Source organism: Hypanus sabinus, chromosome 8 (assembly GCF_030144855.1).
Source record: "Hypanus sabinus isolate sHypSab1 chromosome 8, sHypSab1.hap1, whole genome shotgun sequence".
Lineage (NCBI taxonomy): Eukaryota > Metazoa > Chordata > Chondrichthyes > Myliobatiformes > Dasyatidae > Hypanus > Hypanus sabinus.
Genome location: NC_082713.1, coordinates 80,151,800 through 80,170,760, shown reverse-complemented (window position 1 = coordinate 80,170,760; position 18,961 = coordinate 80,151,800). Strand labels below are relative to the sequence as shown.

The window sequence follows — 18,961 nt, the reverse complement described above, 5'->3', positions numbered from 1 at the left end:
GCGGGTCTCGGAACAGCCTTTCGGTCTGGACGGGAGCGCGCGCCAGTGGCGACGTGCGTGCACGCACACGGGCGAGGCTTCGCTGTCGGAGAGCCCGGCTGGCGCGTTCCGGTGGAGACTTGGGCGGTTGCGGCTGACAGTTCAACCCCTCCCTCCCCCTCCCGGGATGTAAATGGCGTCTGATAACAGTGACGCCGAGGAATTCTATGACGCGGCAGAGGAGGTTAACCCTGTCCCGTCGCCGGTTGCGTAAGTGATGGGGGCTAGTGGGGGCTGCGCGGGTTAACGGGGGAGGCCCGAGTGCGGTGAACCCGTGGCTGTGGAATTACTTCACCGCAAGCCAGCGTCCTCGCTCCCTCCCTCCCTCCCCAACCTTCAGTACGTTACCACCTCCGCACCCCCGACCGATACTCCGTGTCCTTCGGCATACTTTCCTCTGCCTGGCATCCTGGCAACTTATTACCCCTCCCCGCCCCCACTGTCCTGTGCCCTAGAGGCTCCTACCCCATTGAACCTCCCTTTGGAATTTCTCTCTCCCGCTGTCTTGCATTCTAGTTAAACCCCCCCATTCCCCCGTCTGCCCTGCCTCCTGATAGCCCACCCCACTCAATCCCCCTCCACTGACCAGTAACTCCTTCCACCACTCATTCTCCCTCACCACCACACGCCCCAGCTCATTTTCACTTGCTGCCACAACCACCCATTCCCTCACTTGACGTAAATACGGCCCATTCTCTCAAGCAACAACACACTCTTGTTCAATGTGCAATGAGCTTTGCAGTTTTTGCTATGCTCTGCTTTATGATTGTCACATGCTGAACAGCTTGTTTTGTATGCTGTTCATACAGGTAATTTCATTACATAGTGCGTTGAGATAGTACAAGGTAAAACACTAACAAATACAGACTCAAGTGTAGATTATTACGAGGTAGATTGTGAGGTCAAGAGTCCTTCTTATCATCCTAGGGAACCATTCAAAACAGTGGGGTAGCAGCCGTTCTTAAGTCTGGTGGTGTGTACTTCCAGGACTTTGTATCTTCTGCCCAAGGAAGAGGGGAGAATAGAGAATGACCATGGAGGGTGATTTATAACATTATAAATTAAAAAGACATGTTCAGTGAGCATTGTCTTATGAAGAGTGACAAAATTAGTAAAGATATTTAACATGGCAGCTGCACCAGTAAAAAATTGTTTTCAGAGCATTATTCATGTTGTCTCTGTAAATTTTCTGTTTCTTTATGTGTATGCTTTATTTCTAAACTGTAGCTGATCCTTATTTGAACAGTTTTGCTGATCTGTCACTTGAGAATTTGTGTTTCTCTGTGGATAACTCAGAACAGGCAAGGAGGAATTTAAATTAGCAGAAGCCATGAGGTGATCATAGCCCTGTAGAAGTGCTGCAGTTAGCTCAGTACTTTTCAGTTGGAGTGATGTTGCCCAGGGCTTCTGTTATCTAGCAGTTTCCATGAAGAGATTCTTGGATGTCAACAGCTTTATAGGGTCAGGCTTTATGGTAGAACAGTTTGTGTTTGTGCAAATTGATCAATACAGTTTGAGAGAGGGGCTACCTGGCATTGTAACCCATCGTGTTAATTGTTGGAAGGGGAGAGGTTAAATGGCATGGTGGCAGAGAAGTACAAAGTGCGCAACAATAAAAACTTGTTTGTTACCAAAAATGTACTGATCACTGGTACCTAACATTTATAATTGCATCAGTCTTTACATCAAGGTTGAGTACAGAGATTTTGAAAAAAACCTCCTGATTCATGTTAAAGAACTCAAGTATTCCTCTGTATTTTTATAGCAGAAGAAAATGAGACTTTGCCAGAAAGTATGGAAATTGCAGTCAGTTATTTCTTAGGTAACTGGTTATGATTTCCATACTTTAGTTGAGCACAGTCGCATAATTGATAGAAAGTGATAGCTTTAAAGGTGAAATGGAATTATGCTGTTGTCATTTAAAAGAAGTAAGTGACCTGTGATGGCAAAATACACGAGTGGTAGAAAACAAATTGCTATTAATGGAACACATTTAGATATATTCATGGTGGCAGAAGGTTGTGGAAGTATTTGCAGGGTAGTACTAGTGGTAAGCCAGAGTGAAGTATTTGTCACACAATGATATTTTTTGTGTGGTGCAGTGACATTTATCAGCATGAGCTCTATTTGAGCATGAAGAGCTGACTTTGATGTGGGTCCACAGTAGGGGTTTGTTGCCCAAGAAGCATATGTGTTCTGTTGCAGTAGTTGAGCCTGTCAGAGGACTTGTTATAAACTGAGGTAGGAAGTCGCTGCTTCTATGAGAGGTAAATTGGATTTCTTGTTTTGCAAACAATGCATATTTAATTAACTGATTAATCCTTAGTCTGGGAACTGTTGGTCCAATATGTGAAAAAATATTTTTTGCTTAAGTTATTTCAGTTACTTTGGCCTGTGCTTAGGAGAGTGAAACCATGTTGCAATTGCCCTTTTTTTTGTTGCCTGTAGTACATAATACATGTGTGAACAGAATAACCTGGCTCCTGTCCTTATCATTTGAATTAATACTTAAAAAATAGGCTCTTTGTGCAAGTACTCTTTTTAATTGGATTATTGGCCTGTATTGTAAGGAACTGGAAAATAGATGTCATGGTTGGTCCTTGAAGTACCTGGCTACTTTAAACACATGTTTGAAAGCTTTCATTATGATAAGTGAAATTCTATAAAGTTCTGAGGTAGAATTTGTACATGAAGACTGATTTGGGTTCACAGCAAGGTGACATAAGGTAGGATACAACTACAGTTAAGATGGAATACTTGAGATAGGGTTGACTTGGTTTTAGCTGAATCTGGAGCAGTATTAATTTGTAGAAATGAGCCAGATGTACAGTTAATGCTGATGGTGTGGCTGTGTCCAGGACTGTGGCACATGCACTGTCAAGTACAACAGTCACCAACCTTTTATTGGACTTGGAAGTTTGTTTCAACGTCAGCCTTGCAGAAGTTACTCAGCACTGCACAAAGAATTATTTCTTTGAAAAAATGCCCTTTGATTTCCTTGGGAATTAGGATGGATATTGGGAGTTATATTTTCAATTATTCTATATTTTTTAAATTATGCTATTAGTTTTTGATTTTATATATATATATATTAAATTTTAATGTTTTTAAATGGTTCTGTTGGTGTTAAGATTTTTTTGTATCTGGAAAATGTTTTTGGAGAGTGACTTCAACTATTAAAGCTTGGGGTGGATGGTTTCTAACTGTAGTGCCTGCTTACCTTCTTTGCTTGAATCACATTATTGGATTTTAGGATTGTTCAGAACAATAAGAATGAGGCATACGCTTCCGGATGGAGTGGCTTGGATGTTTTCGGTGGTGATTATGGTCAGTAGATCAGCAATGACTTCACCTTGACTGCAGTGTTAAATTTTGATCTATTTTTGGCATGATGCCATGATTGAAATGCATTCCATCAAAATAATGATGATACAAACATAATTGAGTCGAACACAGTGTTAGAGTTCTGCTGGTCAATAGATGCTCTTCATATTAATGGTTCATTTAATTACTCATTGTTTGTGCTAACTTGCCATGGGAAAATTGCCCTTTTTCCTTAGCTTGAGGCACCCCACATTGTGGAAGATGTCATAAGCAGCCAAATCAATGCCTGATATTCAGGGTGGTTGAAGTCAATTTTGCTTTTAAATTACAGTAATAGTTAATCATTTAAGTTTTAATATAAAGCATCAATGATGTGTGCTGGAAGGTGGATGTGTTGACAAGTGAGATGAGAATAAGAAAAATGTTAGATTGTGATTGAGTAATATGGCACAGAAACAGGCCTTCAATCCAACTCATCCATATGGTAATACGGCACAGAAACGGGTCCTTCTACCCAGATCAATCATATGGACCTCAATTCTCATCCAAGCATGTGCCATTTGTCTACATTCAGGCCATATTCCTCTAAACTTTTCCTACAGGCATACCTGTCCAGATTTGCAGCATTAAAAATGATTGATATTGAGTTTGAGGTGGGGAGAATTTAAAGATCTGGAAGATTTTGGGAAAAAAATTCTCCATGGGAGTAAAATCTGCCTGACTTGCTGAGGTCAATGACTGTTTTGTGGTGGGAGTGGAGTTAGAAAATAAGGGAAATAAAGGTTGTGTGTAATTGTAGCAAGATGTGTTTATTCCTGTTGCATTGAAAGCCTGCATACTATAGCCCTTCCTATATCTGCTGGACCTGTGTGTTGTTTAGAAGGAATTCAAATCCTTTTGTACTTCAACATTTCTCAATCTGTCCCTTCCTATTTAAATAATACTGTGCCTTCCTGTGATGCCTGCCGTATTTATTCAAGCTATTCAATTATTTGAGATTTTATTCAGTTATGGATTATAAAATTGTTGAGCTGTTGAGGCAATTGTGTTTTCTACTGAGAAATGCTTTAAATGCTGAAGCAAAATCTCTATTTTGGGTTGAATTTCTGTTGATACTATGTCATTTTGAGTAATGCTGAAAATTGACATCTGTAAAATTTCATGAAATTGACACCTTCCCTCCATTCACCTGACAGAGGGGAGAATGGTTAAGAACAATAATTCAGTTATACTACCATGTACAACCCTGAGATTAATTTTCTTGTAGGCATACTTAATAATCCATAACAATAGTAGAATCAATGAAAGATGCATTCCATCAGGACCAGGGGACTCGTCTGTCTTCAGGTCCACAGGTGTGCTCAGTACGACCTCTTTAGTATGGTATCGAGGTCCTCACCTTCCATCCCAACACATCTCTCTTTGGCTTGTTAGAAGTGTCTTCCATTGTGAAGACCAACACAAAATAGTAATTTCAAAGCTTCAGCCATTTCTCATTACCCAATATCAATTACCCCTTCTCATCCTCCAAGGCCTACATTCACTTTAGCCACCCTTTTATGCTTCATATAATTATAAAAATTTTACTGTTTTTATATTTTGTGCTAGTTTATTTTCATAATCTAGCTTCTCTTTATTGCTCGCTTAGTGGTTCTTTGCTTTTTAAAGTTTTCCCAATCTTCTGGTTTCCCACTACTCTTAGTGACTTTGTAAACATGAGCTTTTAGTTTGATGCCTTCTTTTATTTTCTTAGTTATCCAAGGCAGGACCTCCCCACCCTTCCTGTCCTTGTTTTTAACTGGAATATACTTTTGTTGAGCACTGTGAAAAATCTCTTTGGAAGTCTTCCACTGTTCCTCAACCGTCCCACCATATAGCCTGCGTTCCCAGTCAAATCCTTCCTCAACCCATTGTTGAATCTTTTGCTTATGCATAATACACTGGTTTTAGATTAAACTACTGCACCCTCCATTTGTATGAGAAACTTAATCATAATGTGGTCACTCTTTCCAAGAGAATCCTTAATTACAAGATCACTAATTTTACCTATGTCATTGCACCGAACTGATCTAAGATAGCACATTCTCTTGTAGGTTCAATAACATGCTGTTCAAGAAAGCTATCACAGATGCATTCAGCCCTCCTCAAGATTGTCTCAACCAACTTGATTCACCTAATTTATATGCAAGTTAAAGCTCCCCATGATAACTGCTGTTCCATTTTTATATACTTCAGATATTCCTGTTTATTTCCTGTGCTACTGTAATGTTATTATTCGGTGGCCTGTATAGCTAACTCCCACCAGTGTTTTTTTTTCCTTAACTATTCCAAATATCTACCCAGATGAATTCAGCATTCTGCTCCTTAGATCTTGTCTCTCACTATTCCTCTGATCTCATCTAGCTATCCCAACTCCTTTGCCTTCCTGCCTATCTTTCTGTAATACCCGACATCCTTAGATATTTAATTCCCAATCCTCTGCGTTCTGCAACCACGTTTCTGTAATGCCACTAAATCATACCCCTTTGTACTGATTTGTACCATGAGTCACTGACCTTGTTCTGAATACTACGGGCATTCAGATAAAGTGCCCTTACACTCATTGTGCTTTTAAAATCTTATAATCTTTTTTCTCTTTTGCACTTGACTTTTCTTCACTCCACTCTTACTACTTTTTTTTTCATTTTTTTTTCTTCTTTGCTTTTACTTTATCCATACTTTTCTCTTTTACTTTATACATACTTCTCCAATCTGTTGAACCCAGCCCCCTTACTATTTAGACTAAAGCCCTATCCACAGTTGTAATTATGTGATTCACGAGGATCCAGGTCCCAACACGGTTTAGTTGGAGCCCATCCCATTGGACCAGCTTCCTCCTCCTCCATAAATTCAAACCCACTTCTCCCATACCCAATCCTTGAGCCACGCATTTAACTCTCTATTCTTCTTGACCCTATGCCAATTTACATGTAGCCCAGGTAGTAATCCAGAGATTACCACCTTTTTAGATTTGCTTTTTAATTTAGTCCATAGCTCCTCAATTCCCTCAACAGAACCTCTTTCCTCATTCTGCCCATGTCATTGGTACCCACATGGACGATGACAACCTGAATCTTTCCCCTCCCACTGCAAATTCCTCTGCAGGTCATATGAGATGTCCTGAACCTTGGCACCAGGCAGGTAACACAGCCTTTAGGGCACTCTATCCTTGTGACAGAGAACTCTTGTCTATTCCCCTGACTACACTATCCCTAATTACCACCTCTTCCCCCTTGAATGGCTCCCTGAATTACAGTGCCACAGTTAGGTTGCTCATCCTTCCTTCAGCCCCCACTCTCATCCACACAGGGAGCAGGAATCTCTGACCTGCTGGACAAGCTCAAGGGGTGAGGCTCCTCCAGCACTGTCTCTTGGATCCCACTATCCATCTCACTATCAGTTGCACCCTCTTGTCCCTGACCACAGACCAAACTTGAGGCAGCTAATCTAATGGGTGTGATTACCTCCTGAAACAGAATCAAGGTAACTCTCCCCCTTCCTGATATGCCGCAATGTTTGAAGCTCAGATTCCATGTCTTCAACTTTGAGCCTGAGTTCCTCAAGCAGCTAACATTTGCTGCAGATGTGGTCACCAGGAACTACTATGGGGTCCACACTATGCAGCTACAGCTCATCACCTGATCCCGCATCATCCCTACTTTATTTAATTAGTTGTAATTTAGTGACTTTTTATTTAACCATTATAAAAGCCTTACCTGTGCCTTCTCGCCAAAGCCTTAAGTTCCTGTTCCTACATTGGTCCACTGTCACAATGGCCCTCCACTTTGACCCTGCTTTACTTTTATTTGCTCCTAATGAATCACAAATTGACTGGTCCGCTGCTAATGCTCTGAGCCCTGCAAAATGCTCCTTTTTTTAAACTCTTTTCCCCGATCTGTGCAAAGCTCTCTCTCTGTGAATCAATTGGTCTGACACTAATGCGCCAAGCCCCTGCGATACGCTCTCTTTTTTAAGACTTCTCCCCGACTTATGGAGTTTGCAAAGATTCAGCTCGAGGCTTCTGTATCTTCTTCCTGATGCAGCAGTGAGAAGAGAGTATATCCTGGGTGGTGGGGGTCTCTGATGGATGCTGTTTCCCTGTGACAGTGTTGGATTTGATCTGCTCAATGGTGGGCCTGCTCAATGGTGGGGAAAACTACCTGTGATAGACTGCACTGTATCTAATACATTTTGTAGGATGTTTTGTTCAAGAGCTTTGGTGTCTCCATACCCATCTGTGATGCAACCAGTCAATATACTCTCCACTACACATCTATAGAAGTTTGTCAAAGTTTTAGATGTCATACTGAATCTTCACAAACGTCTGAGGAAGTAGAGTGCTGTTGTGCTTTCTTTGTAATTGCACATATGCTGGGCCCAGGACAGGTCCTCTGAAATAATACCACCAAGGCAATTAAAGTTGCTGACCCTTTCCACCTCTGATCCTCCTACGAGGACTGGCTCATTGACCTCTAGTTTCCTCCTCTTGAAGATAATCAGCTCCTTGGTCTGGCTGTCACTGAGCCACTCAGCCAGATTTTCAATCTACTTTCTATATGCTGATTCATTGCCCTCTTTGACAGTGTTATTGTCAGCAAACTTGAATATGGCATTAAAGCTATGGTAAGCCTCATAGTCAGAAGTATAAAATGAGTAGAGCAGGGGGCTAAGCATATAGCCTTGTGGTGCACCTGTGCTGATGGAGATTGTGTCGTATAATTTAATACAAACTCTGAATGCTAAATAAGCTGTCATGTGTATAAGTACTGTGTTTAAGCTACATACATTTAAAATTCATGAATACCTCTAAGCTTTTTTGTCATCGCCATTCAAACATCAGGCTTAATACAAGAAAGAGCATGTTAGTATAGAACAGAAAAGCAAAAGCTATTTCAATATTTTCTGTATCTTGGTTTGATGCACAAGTGTTGATTTTTGTTGTTGGTTAAAGCATATTTTATCAGGTGCCTAGATGGTTGCGAGATAAGTTGGTGACATTAACAGTCATAGTTCCCAGTGCTATGATGTCTAACACCCATTTCAGTTTTTGAGATTTGTGGTTTTTGATGCTTTGCATGGACTGCCTTTGCTTCTGTGACCTGTCAGAAAGCCTAATTTCTTATAGCTTTTGATAACGTGGAGTTTGTGCTGTGGCTTATTTTTTTTTATTAAGCTTTCTGGAGCTACCTTTAATCACATGATCACTGTCCCATCCTTTGTTACTGACCTCAGCAGTTGTGGCTTTTATTTTGTTGGGATTATTCTTGGAATATTTTACTATGTAGTTGATGTTGATTTGAAGTTTTTAGAAGAATTCGTGTTCAAGCTGAAACATTTGAAGCTTCTGAAGTTTAGTGAGTTGCATGATCATCGTTTTAAGTGGTCTGTTGCCTAGAAATGTGATGACGCTGTGTTTCTCAGTACTACAGACATGAAGTTGGTTTGCCAGCAGAGTGCATTGACCTTAGGCAGTGCTGAATTAGCAGCTGCAGGCCTCGGGCAAAAATGGTAGTTGGCAAACTATGCAGCAACCATTTAATCCAATGCCTTTGAATTTCTTGGCTTATGTGCCTTCTTGCTTTTCTACGTTACAGTGTTTAATTAGGGCCGAAATTATTGTATTTAAATGATTTATACTGTATTCTATTACCCAACCATTATTAGAGATGCAAAATAAGGCACTAAGATATTATTTAATCTGCTGTAAGTACAAGTGGACGGCACTAGAAGTTGGGATTGTAGATTGACTTTAATATTGTATAAGTTTTAGGACAAGGAAATGCTGAGTAGAGAGAGAGAGAGAAAAAGGGAAAAAAATTACCATACACAAGTTTATATTGGAATAATTTTGTTTTCCATCCTCAACCCTTCCCCTCTCAATGCTCTAATATTTTCTTTCAAAAGTTAGTTTTCTATCAATGGCTCCTATTAAAAAGTTAAAATACAAATAATAAATATCACAATTATAGATATAGCCCAAATGCTTCCAGAAAGGAATAATTTTGTGTGAATTTTTGTGTTCTGAATACTCAGTATTTGCCCCCACTCTGTAGTTTAGCATTCTAGATCTGCATAGATAATACTGTGAATTTATGTATCAGTCAAGGTAAAATTGGGTGGTAGACATGAAATTAATTGAAATAAGGTGTAAAATTTTAGGGAACAGACTCCCAACATACCAGGTTTGGTGCTTGCATTGCAAATGAACAATGGAGTAAAGTCTGAACTTTATTGTTAATTTGGAAAAGGTTTGCCATAGCAAAGTTGCTTTACACTTGGTGTCATCTGGCGAATTAATGCATTCAGTACTGCTTCAGGATGAACAGAAGCATCCACATTTAAGTTAAAAGTAAAATTATTATCAAAGTACCTAGATGTCACTATATACAACCCTGAGATTCATTGTCTTGCAGACATATTCAATAATCCACAATAGAAAAATAACCATAGCCGAATCAATGAAAAACTGCATCAGATCGGGCATTCAACCAGTGTTGAAAAGACAACAAACTACGCAAATGCAAAAAGAGAGAAATAATAAAATAAATAAATAAGCAATAAAATATCAAAAACATGAGATGAATCGTCATTGAAAGTGAGTCTATAGATTGTGGAAACAGTTTAGTGATGGGTCAAATGAAGTTAAGTAAAGTTATTCCCTCTGGTTCAAGAACCTGATGATTGAGGGGTAATCACTGTTTCTGAACCTAGTGGTGTGAGTCCTGAGGCTTGTGTACTGCCTTCCTGATGGTAGCAGTGAGAGAAGAGCATGTCCAAGATGGTGGGGGTCACAGATGATGGATACTGCTTTCCTGTGACAACGGTTCATGTAGATTTGCTTAATGGTGGGAAGGGCTTTACCCTTAATGGACTGAGCCGTATCCACTATGTTTTGTTATATTTTCCACTCAAGGGCATTGGGGTTTTCATGCTAGGCTGGGAGCTGATGTTTTTGGCAATTAAAGTTTCCATTGTTAGCCAAATGAAGTGACAAGGGAGATTGAAACTTTGAGGTGAATGCTGGCTGCCTCCCTTTTGATCACTGGTGATATTGCACTGCTGCCAGAGAGGGGAGACTACCTATTGATCGCTGGTGGGATCACTCTGCTGCCGGAGAGAGGAGACTGCCTTTTGATCGCTGGTGAGATCACTCTGCTGCCGGAGAGGGGAGACTGCCTTTTGATCGCTGGTGAGATCACTCTGCTGCCGGAGAGGGGAGACTGCCTTTTGATCGCTGGTGAGATCACTCTGCTGCCGGAGAGGGGAGACTGCCTTTTGATCGCTGGTGGGATCTCTCTGCTGCCGGAGAGGGGAGACTGCCTTTTGATCGCTGGTGAGATCACTCTGCTGCCGGAGAGGGGAGACTGCCTTTTGATCACTGGTGGGATCACTCTGCTGCCGGAGAGAGGAGACTGCCTTTTGATCGCTGGTGGGATCTCTCTGCTGCCGGAGAGAGGAGACTGCCTTTTGATCGCTGGTGGGATCTTTCTGCTGCCGGAGAGGGGAGACTGCCTTTTGATCACTGGTGGGATCACTCTGCTGCCGGAGAGGGGAGACTGCCTTTTGATCGCTGGTGGGATCACTCTGCTGCCGGAGAGGGGAGACTGCCTTTTGATCACTGGTGGGATCACTCTGCTGCCGGAGAGGGGAGACTGCCTTTTGATCACTGGTGGGATCACTCTGCTGCCGGACTGCCTTTTGATCGCTGGTGAGATCACTCTGCTGCCGGAGAGGGGAGACTGCCTTTTGATCACTGGTGGGATCACTCTGCTGCCGGAGAGAGGAGACTGCCTTTTGATCACTGGTGGGATCACTCTGCTGCCGGAGAGAGGAGACTGCCTTTTGATCGCTGGTGGGATCACTCTGCTGCCGGAGAGGGGAGACTGCCTTTTGATCACTGGTGGGATCACTCTGCTGCCGGAGAGGGGAGACTGCCTTTTGATCGCTGGTGGGATCTCTCTGCTGCCGGAGAGAGGAGATTGCCTTTTGATCGCTGGTGAGATCACTCTGCTGCCGGAGAGGGGAGACTGCCTTTTGATCGCTGGTGGGATCTCTCTGCTGCCGGAGAGAGGAGACTGCCTTTTGATTGCTGGTGGGATCTCTCTGCTGCCGGAGAGAGGAGACTGCCTTTTGATCGCTGGTGGGATCACTCTGCTGCCGGAGAGGGGAGACTGCCTTTTGATCGCTGGTGGGATCTTTCTGCTGCCGGAGAGAGGAGATTGCCTTTTGATCGCTGGTGGGATCACTCTGCTGCCGGAGAGGGGAGACTGCCTTTTGATCGCTGGTGAGATCTCTCTGCTGCCAGAGAGAGGAGACTGCCTTTTGATCGCTGGTGGGATCACTCTGCTGCCGGAGAGGGGAGACTGCCTTTTGATCGCTGGTGGGATCACTCTGCTGCCGGAGAGGGGAGACTGCCTTTTGATCACTGGTGGGATCACTCTGCTGCCAAAGTGGGAAGCCTGTATGTCCTGCCGCTGTGCCCAGAGAATATTACCCAGGTTTTCTGCATTTTGGATACGAATATGGACTTGGACTATTGACTTTTTTTCAATCTTGTAGTTTTTTTATAATCTGTGTTTTTCACCCAATGTGTGGGGGGAGAGAGATTTGGGGTTGACAATAGACAGTAGGTGCAGAAGTAGACCATTTGGCCCTTCGAACCTGCACCGCTAGTCTGAGATCGTGGCTGATCATCTACTATCAATACCCAGTTCCTGCCTTGTCCCCATATCCCTTGATTCCCCTATCCATAAGATACCTATCTAGCTCCTTCTTGAAAGCATCCAGAGAATTGGCCTCCACTGCCTTCCGAGGCAGTGCATTCCAGACCCCCACAACTCTCTGGGAGAAGAAGTTTTTCCTTAACTCTGTCCTAAATGACCTACCCCTTAGACTCAAACCATGCCCTCTGGTACTGGACTCTCCCAGCATCTGGAACATATTTCCTGCCTCTATCTTGTCCAATCCCTTAATAATCTTATATGTTGCAATCAGATCCCCTCTCAATCTCCTTAATTCCAGCGTGTACAAGCCCAGTCTCTCTAACCTCTCTGCGTAAGACAGTCCTGACATCCCAGGAATTAACCTTGTGAATCTACACTGCACTTCCTCTTTAGCCAGGATGTCCTTCCTTAACCCTGGAGACCAAAACTGTACACAATACTCCAGGTGTGGTCTCATCAGGGCCCTGTACAAATGCAAGAGGATTTCCTTGCTCTTGTACTCAATTCCCTTTGTAATAAAGGCCAACATTCCATTAGCCTTCTTCACTGCCTGCTGCACTTGCTCATTCACCTTCAGTGACTGATGAACAAGGACTCCTAGTTCTCTTTGTATTTCTCCCTTACCTAACTTTACACGGTTCAGATAATAATCTGCCTTCCTGTTCTTACTCCCAAAGTGGATAACCTCACACTTATTCACATTAAACGTCATCTGCCAAGTATCTGCCCACTTACCCAGCCTATCCAAGTCATCCTGAATTCTCCTAATATCCTCATCACATGTCACACTGCCACCCAGCTTAGTATCATCAGCAAACTTGCTGATGTTATTCTCAGTGCCTTCATCTAAAAGATGAAGTTGATGTGCCTGTTCCATATTTTGTTCTCTCTTTTTTTTGTGCAGGGTGTGAGGATTGGGTGATCGAGTTGCCTTTTTTTCTTGGTTTTGTGGCTGTCTGAAGAAAAGTTTCAGAGCTGTGTACTTTGATAAAGGAACCTTTGATGCAGCCAGTCAATATACTCTCCACTACATAATATAGAAATTTGTCAAAGTTTTGGATGTCATTTTGAATCTCTGCAAACTCCTAAGGAAGGAGAAGTGCTGCCGTGCTGATTTCTTTTTAATTGCACTTAAATGCCAGGCATAGGACAGATCCTCTGAAATAACAACACCAAGGAATTTAAAGCTGCCACCCCTCTCTGCCTCCCATCTTCAGATGAGGACTGGCTCTGGTTTCCTTCTGATGTCAATAATCTGCTCCCTGGTCTTGCTGACAATGAGTATGAGGTTGTTTATATGGCAACACTATTCCATCTGGAATTGACATGGAGGACCAGAAGGATAATTCTAGAATCACAGACTTAGTTGTGAATAAAAGTAAGAAAAACTCAAGGATTTTAATGTCAGGGAGATCGAGCAGAAGAGATTTAGAGGCATGAAGATACAACATGAAAAGAGGTGGTTAATCAAAAAAAATATTTTGAACTGCTGAAACAAGAATCTTCATCTTTATGTCAAATAAGTGGCTTCCTGTCTACCTTGAGGAAATGCTACATAGTGATTTAATAAACAACAGATATGCATAGGGGATTTTGTTTAAAATTCTGAACATTTGTACACTTATTTGCAGACAAACAAATTGAAATCATTTTGCTGATGTATAATGATACTAAACTTATTTGGAAATGACTGAGTTATTTTTATTTACAATGATTTTTGTTTGCAGTTTTTGAGATGAGTGTGCTGTTTCTAAATCATTCCTTTCAGTTTTTGAGAATTCTAATTTCAGTACGGAAAATTTCCTGTTAGAACAACAGAACTGATGTCTAGAGAAGAAGGACTGGAGATAGAAACACAGAAAACCTACAGCGTAATACAGGCCCTTTGGCCCACACTTGTTGGAATCTAGAGCAAATATTAAATTGCTGGGGAAAAACTCAGCCGGTCAGGCAGCACATGTAGAAGGACAAGGATGGTCAGCAAAAAATGATGTTTAGCTGCTCTTTCTATGTACTTCTGAAAACAAAAATCTATTTCTTTGACTCCTAGTTCAGAGTCTCCAGTCTCCTAGCACAGGTTGTGTTTGCCATTAACTGTAAAATGAAGATGTTGCAATTATTACAATGTCAGAATAACACCTCCTTATTTCCCCTCTTCCCTTAGGTCACCAGCAAAGATCATTACCTTAACCAAGGTACGTACTGCAAGTTCACCTTATTATCAAAATCTAGCAAGCATGGTAGGTTATGAAGACTACAGTTTAATAACTGAAAGGGAAGGTAGGGATTGGTAAGAATGAAAGAATAAATAACTTTAGGAAATAAAATTGGGTTTGTCTATTACTACATCAGGAAAGATCCCAGAGCCATCTGTGGCAACTAGTAAATGAAAGTGCGCAAGCATGGTAATGCAGATGGAAGCTGACCTGGTGTTCATATTGTATTTTACTATAGCCTACTGGGGGTGTGCTTGTTTCAGGAGAAGTAAATGTATTCAAATTAAGTTATTCACATGGTCTAAATAGTACACTAGGGGTAATGAATTATTCATGTGGAATCCTCAGAGTTGTAAGCTAAGTTATTTTGTTCTGCATATATGTAAGTTACCATTGTGGTTCAAAGAGTCACTTCCATATATGTAAGTTATCAATATTTCTTTCTTAGACTATATTCTTAAAACGTTTCAAGTTTTGATGCCTGTGGTGAATTGTTGATATTGAGTACCTGATACATTTGCTAACCTCAAACCTCCATTCAAAAATAATTAATTCTTCTGGAGCACTGTGGTTCCTCTCCAATTTTGACATATTATTTTAAAGTTGCTGTTTTCTTCAGTGCTTGGACAATAACTCCAACGGTACTTAACTGGTACTTCTGAATACCACCCTGCAGAATGCCAATTTGTTATTGTACTCATGATCCTTGAGCCAGAACACTTGTAAGTGTGTATCCTATCTATTCTTTAAAAAAAATACCTGCTCATACTATGCTGGGAACCTAGAGTAAGCTCCTGCACTTCCTTTTGCTGCTACATCAGGAAGCTGGATGCCAGAAATATGGTGTCATAAGCACTAAATCCTTTTTCCATATGATGTGAATATCTGTCCATTGGTACTGCCTCAATAATGAGTTGCCCATGGCTCAGTGGTGAGAGATCTAGTGTTGGCTGGATTGAGAAGAGCAGTATGCCCAAAGCCTCAGAAATCCTAATCCTAATCCCTCTTGTTTACCACTGAATTGAATTGTGCAGCTCAGTTTGCTGCCTGCCAGCTCTATGACTGCTGCTCACGGACTGGCAGTGGCTACTCTATCATCTCCTATGGTTGCTGTCTTTGTCACCTGTTTTCTCACCAATCTACAGATTTCACTGTGGTAACATTCTTGCCAGTGGTGGTTAGTGTCCCATAAAATCATTCCCGTAGTGTGTGAGCCTTATGGTGCACAAATGTTACCCAGCTCGTGAAATATATCTGTTTTCTTCATGCCAATGTCTCAGAAGTCAGAATCTCTCCTGCACCTTTTTATAAAATCATGCATTAACTCTTATAACTTTACTATCCCTTTACAGAGAGTAATCTATAGATTGCTGTGTTTGACATCCTGTTTTTTTTTAAAACTTCCTCCCTCGCTCCCAAAATAGTTATGTAAGATGTATTCTGATCATTCTTGATCAAACGAGAGCAATGACTCGTCTATTTTCTTTTTCAACCCCATACCACCTCATAATGTCCCAAATCTTCTCCCTGATAGACTTCACTACATCAAGGAGGACATGTACTGTGTAGAACTGGTATTGATGGTTACAAGAATGTTTTTCCTGATTGATAAATAAGCATTCTTGTACTTTGCTGTGCTTCCCTGCAAAATTTGCCGACAGCATCAAGGGTATATGCATACATCAAGAGCAGGACAATATCTAGGGAGTAGCAGGACCACCCAAGGATGAAGGAGGAAGCTTTTACATGGAGGGAGAGGAATCAATCAGGTTTATTATTTCTGGCATCTGATGTGAAATTTGTTAACTTAGCAGTAGCAGTTCAATACAATACATAATCTAGCAGAGAGAAAATAAATAATAAATAAAATAAAAAATACTAATAATAAGTAAGCAAGTAAATCAATTATTTATACAGAATATATTTTAAAAACATGCAAAAACAGAAATACTGTATATTTTAAAAAGTGAGATAGTGTCCAGAGCTTCAGTAGCCAGTTAGGAATTGGATGGCAGAGGGGAAAATGCTGTTCCTGAATTGCAGAGTGTGTGCTTTCAGGCTTCTGTACTTCCTACCTGATGGCAACAGTGAGGAAAGAGCATGCTGGAGGTCCTTAATAATAGACATTGCCTTTTTGAGATGCTGCTCCCTAAAGATATCCTGGGTATTTTGTAGGATAGTGCCATAGTAGAGCTGACTAGCTTTACAACCTACTGCAGCTTCTCTCAGTCCTGTGCAGTAGCCCCCCCCCCCCCCCCCCCCACAATACCAGACAATGATGCAGCCTGTCAGAATGCTCTCCACGGTACAACTATAGAAGTTTTTGAGTGTATTTGTTAAAATACCAAAGCTCTTCAAACTGCTAATGATGTATAGCCACTGCCATTTCTTTTTTTTAATTACATTGATATATTGGGACCAGGATACATCATCAGAGATCTTGATGCCCAGAAACTTGAAGCTGCTCACTCTCTCCACTTCTGATCCCTCTATGAGGCTTGGTATGTGTTCCTTTGTCTTACCCTTCCTGAAGTTCATAATCACTCTATCGTCTTACTGACGTTGAGTGCCAGGTTGTTACTGCGGCACCACTCCACTAGTTGGCATATCTCACTTCTATATGCTCTCTCATCACCACCTGAGATTCTACCAACAATGGTTGTATCATCAGCAAATTTATAGATGGTATTTGAGCTATGCCTAGCCACACAGTCATGGGTATAGAGAGAGTAGAGCAGTGGGCAAAGCACACATCCCTGAGGTGCGCCAGTGTTGGTCATCAGCAAGGAGGATATGTTATCACCAATGCGCATGGTTTGTGGTCTTCTGCTTAGGAAGTAGAGGATCCAATTGCAGAGGCCCAGGTTCTGCAACTTCTCTTATTATTGTTCCATTCAGTTAGTCCCGACAAAGGGTCTCGGCCCGAAATGTTGACAGTGCTTCTCCTTAAAGATGCTGCCTGGCCTGCTGCGTTCCACCAGCATTTTGTGTGTGTCGTCTGCAACTTCTCAATTAGGATTGTGGGAATGATGGTATTAAATGTTGAGCTATAGTTGATGAACAGCATCCTCACGTAGGTGTTTGTGTTGTCCAGGTGGTCTGAAATTGTGTGGAGAGCCATTGAGATTGTGTCTGCCATTGACCTATTGTGGCGATAGGCAAATTGCAATGGATCCAGGTACTTGCTGAGGCAGGAATTCAGTCTAGTCATGACCAACCTCTCAAAGTATTTCAGCACTGTAGATGTGAGTGCTACTGGGCAATAGGCATTAAGGCAGCCCACATTATTCTTTTTAGGCACTGGTATTGTTGCCTTTTTGAAGCAACTGGGAACTTCTGCTTATATGAAAGAAGTCTTAAATGAGTCTTTTGCATCAGTATTTACCAAGGAGAAGGACATGGAGGATAGGGAGTTCAGTAAGGAGCAGGTTAATATGCTGAATAATTTCAAAATAAAGAAGAGGTAATGTTGGGTCTCTTAAAGAACAGTAAAATGGATAATTCTCCAGGGTCTGATGGAATATGTAATAGATTAAAAAGAAGGCTAGAGATGAGATTGCTGAGGCCTTGACCAATGTCTTTGTATCCTCTCCAGTCGCAGGAGAGGTTGTGGAAGACTGGTGAGTAGCTGATGTTATTCCATTATTCAAGAAGGGCAATGGGGATAATCAATAGACATTAGGTGCAGAAGTTGACCAATCAGCCCTTCGAGCCTGCACCGCTAGTCTGAGATCGTGGCTGACCATCTACTATCAATACCCAGTTCCTGCCTTGTCCCCATATCCCTTGATTCCCCATTCCATAAGATACCTATCTAGCTCCTCCTTGAAAGCATCCAGAGAATTGGCCTCCACTACCTTCCGAGGCAGTGCATTCCAGACCCCCACAACTCTCTGGGAGAAGAAGTTTTTCGTTAACTCTGTCCTAAATGACCTACCCCTTATTCTCAAACCATGCCCTCTGGTACTGGACTCTCCCAGCATCTGGAACATATTTCCTGCCTTTCCAATCCCTTAATAATCTTATATGTTGCAATCAGATCCCCTCTCGATCTCCTTAATTCCAGCGTGTACAAGCCCAGTCTCTCTAACCTCTCTGTGTAAGACAGTCCAAACATCCCAGGAATTAACCTTGTGAATCTACGCTGCACTTCCTCCACAGCCAGGATGTCCTTCCTTAACCCTGGAGACCAAAACTGTGCACAATACTCCTGGTGTGGTCTCACCAGGACTCTGTACAAATGCAAGAGGATTTCCTTGCTCTTGTACTCAATTCCCTTTGTAATAAAGGCCAACATTCCATTAGCCTTCTTCACTGCCTGCTGCACTTGCTCATTCACCTTCAGTGACTGATGAACAAGGACTCCTAGATCTCTTTGTATTTCTCCCTTACCTAACTCTACACCGTTCAGATAATAATCTGCCTTCCTTTTCTTACTCCCAAAGTGGATAACCTCACACTTATTCACATTAAACGTCATCTGCCAAGTATCTGCCCACTCACCCAGCCTATCCAAGTCACCCTGAATTCTCCTAACTTCCTCATCATATGTCACACTGCCACCCAGCTTAGTATCATCAGCAAACTTGCTGATACTATTCTCAATGCCTTCATCTAAAT

The 18,961-nt window shown here is 41.8% G+C and overlaps 1 protein-coding gene across 2 annotated transcripts in view; it reads left to right on the top strand.

Annotated features, from left to right (window-relative positions):
• The first annotated feature begins 36 nt into the window (after positions 1–36).
• The window catches only part of wdr44 (WD repeat domain 44), a 95,950-nt gene continuing 77,025 nt past the window's right edge, over positions 37–18,961 (top strand). For both annotated transcript variants that reach the window (XM_059977410.1, XM_059977409.1), the window contains exons 1-2: positions 37–249; positions 14,290–14,320. In XM_059977410.1, the coding sequence (XP_059833393.1) occupies positions 173–249; positions 14,290–14,320 (108 nt within the window). In that variant the 5' untranslated portion in view covers positions 37–172. The remainder of the gene's footprint in view (positions 250–14,289; positions 14,321–18,961) is intronic.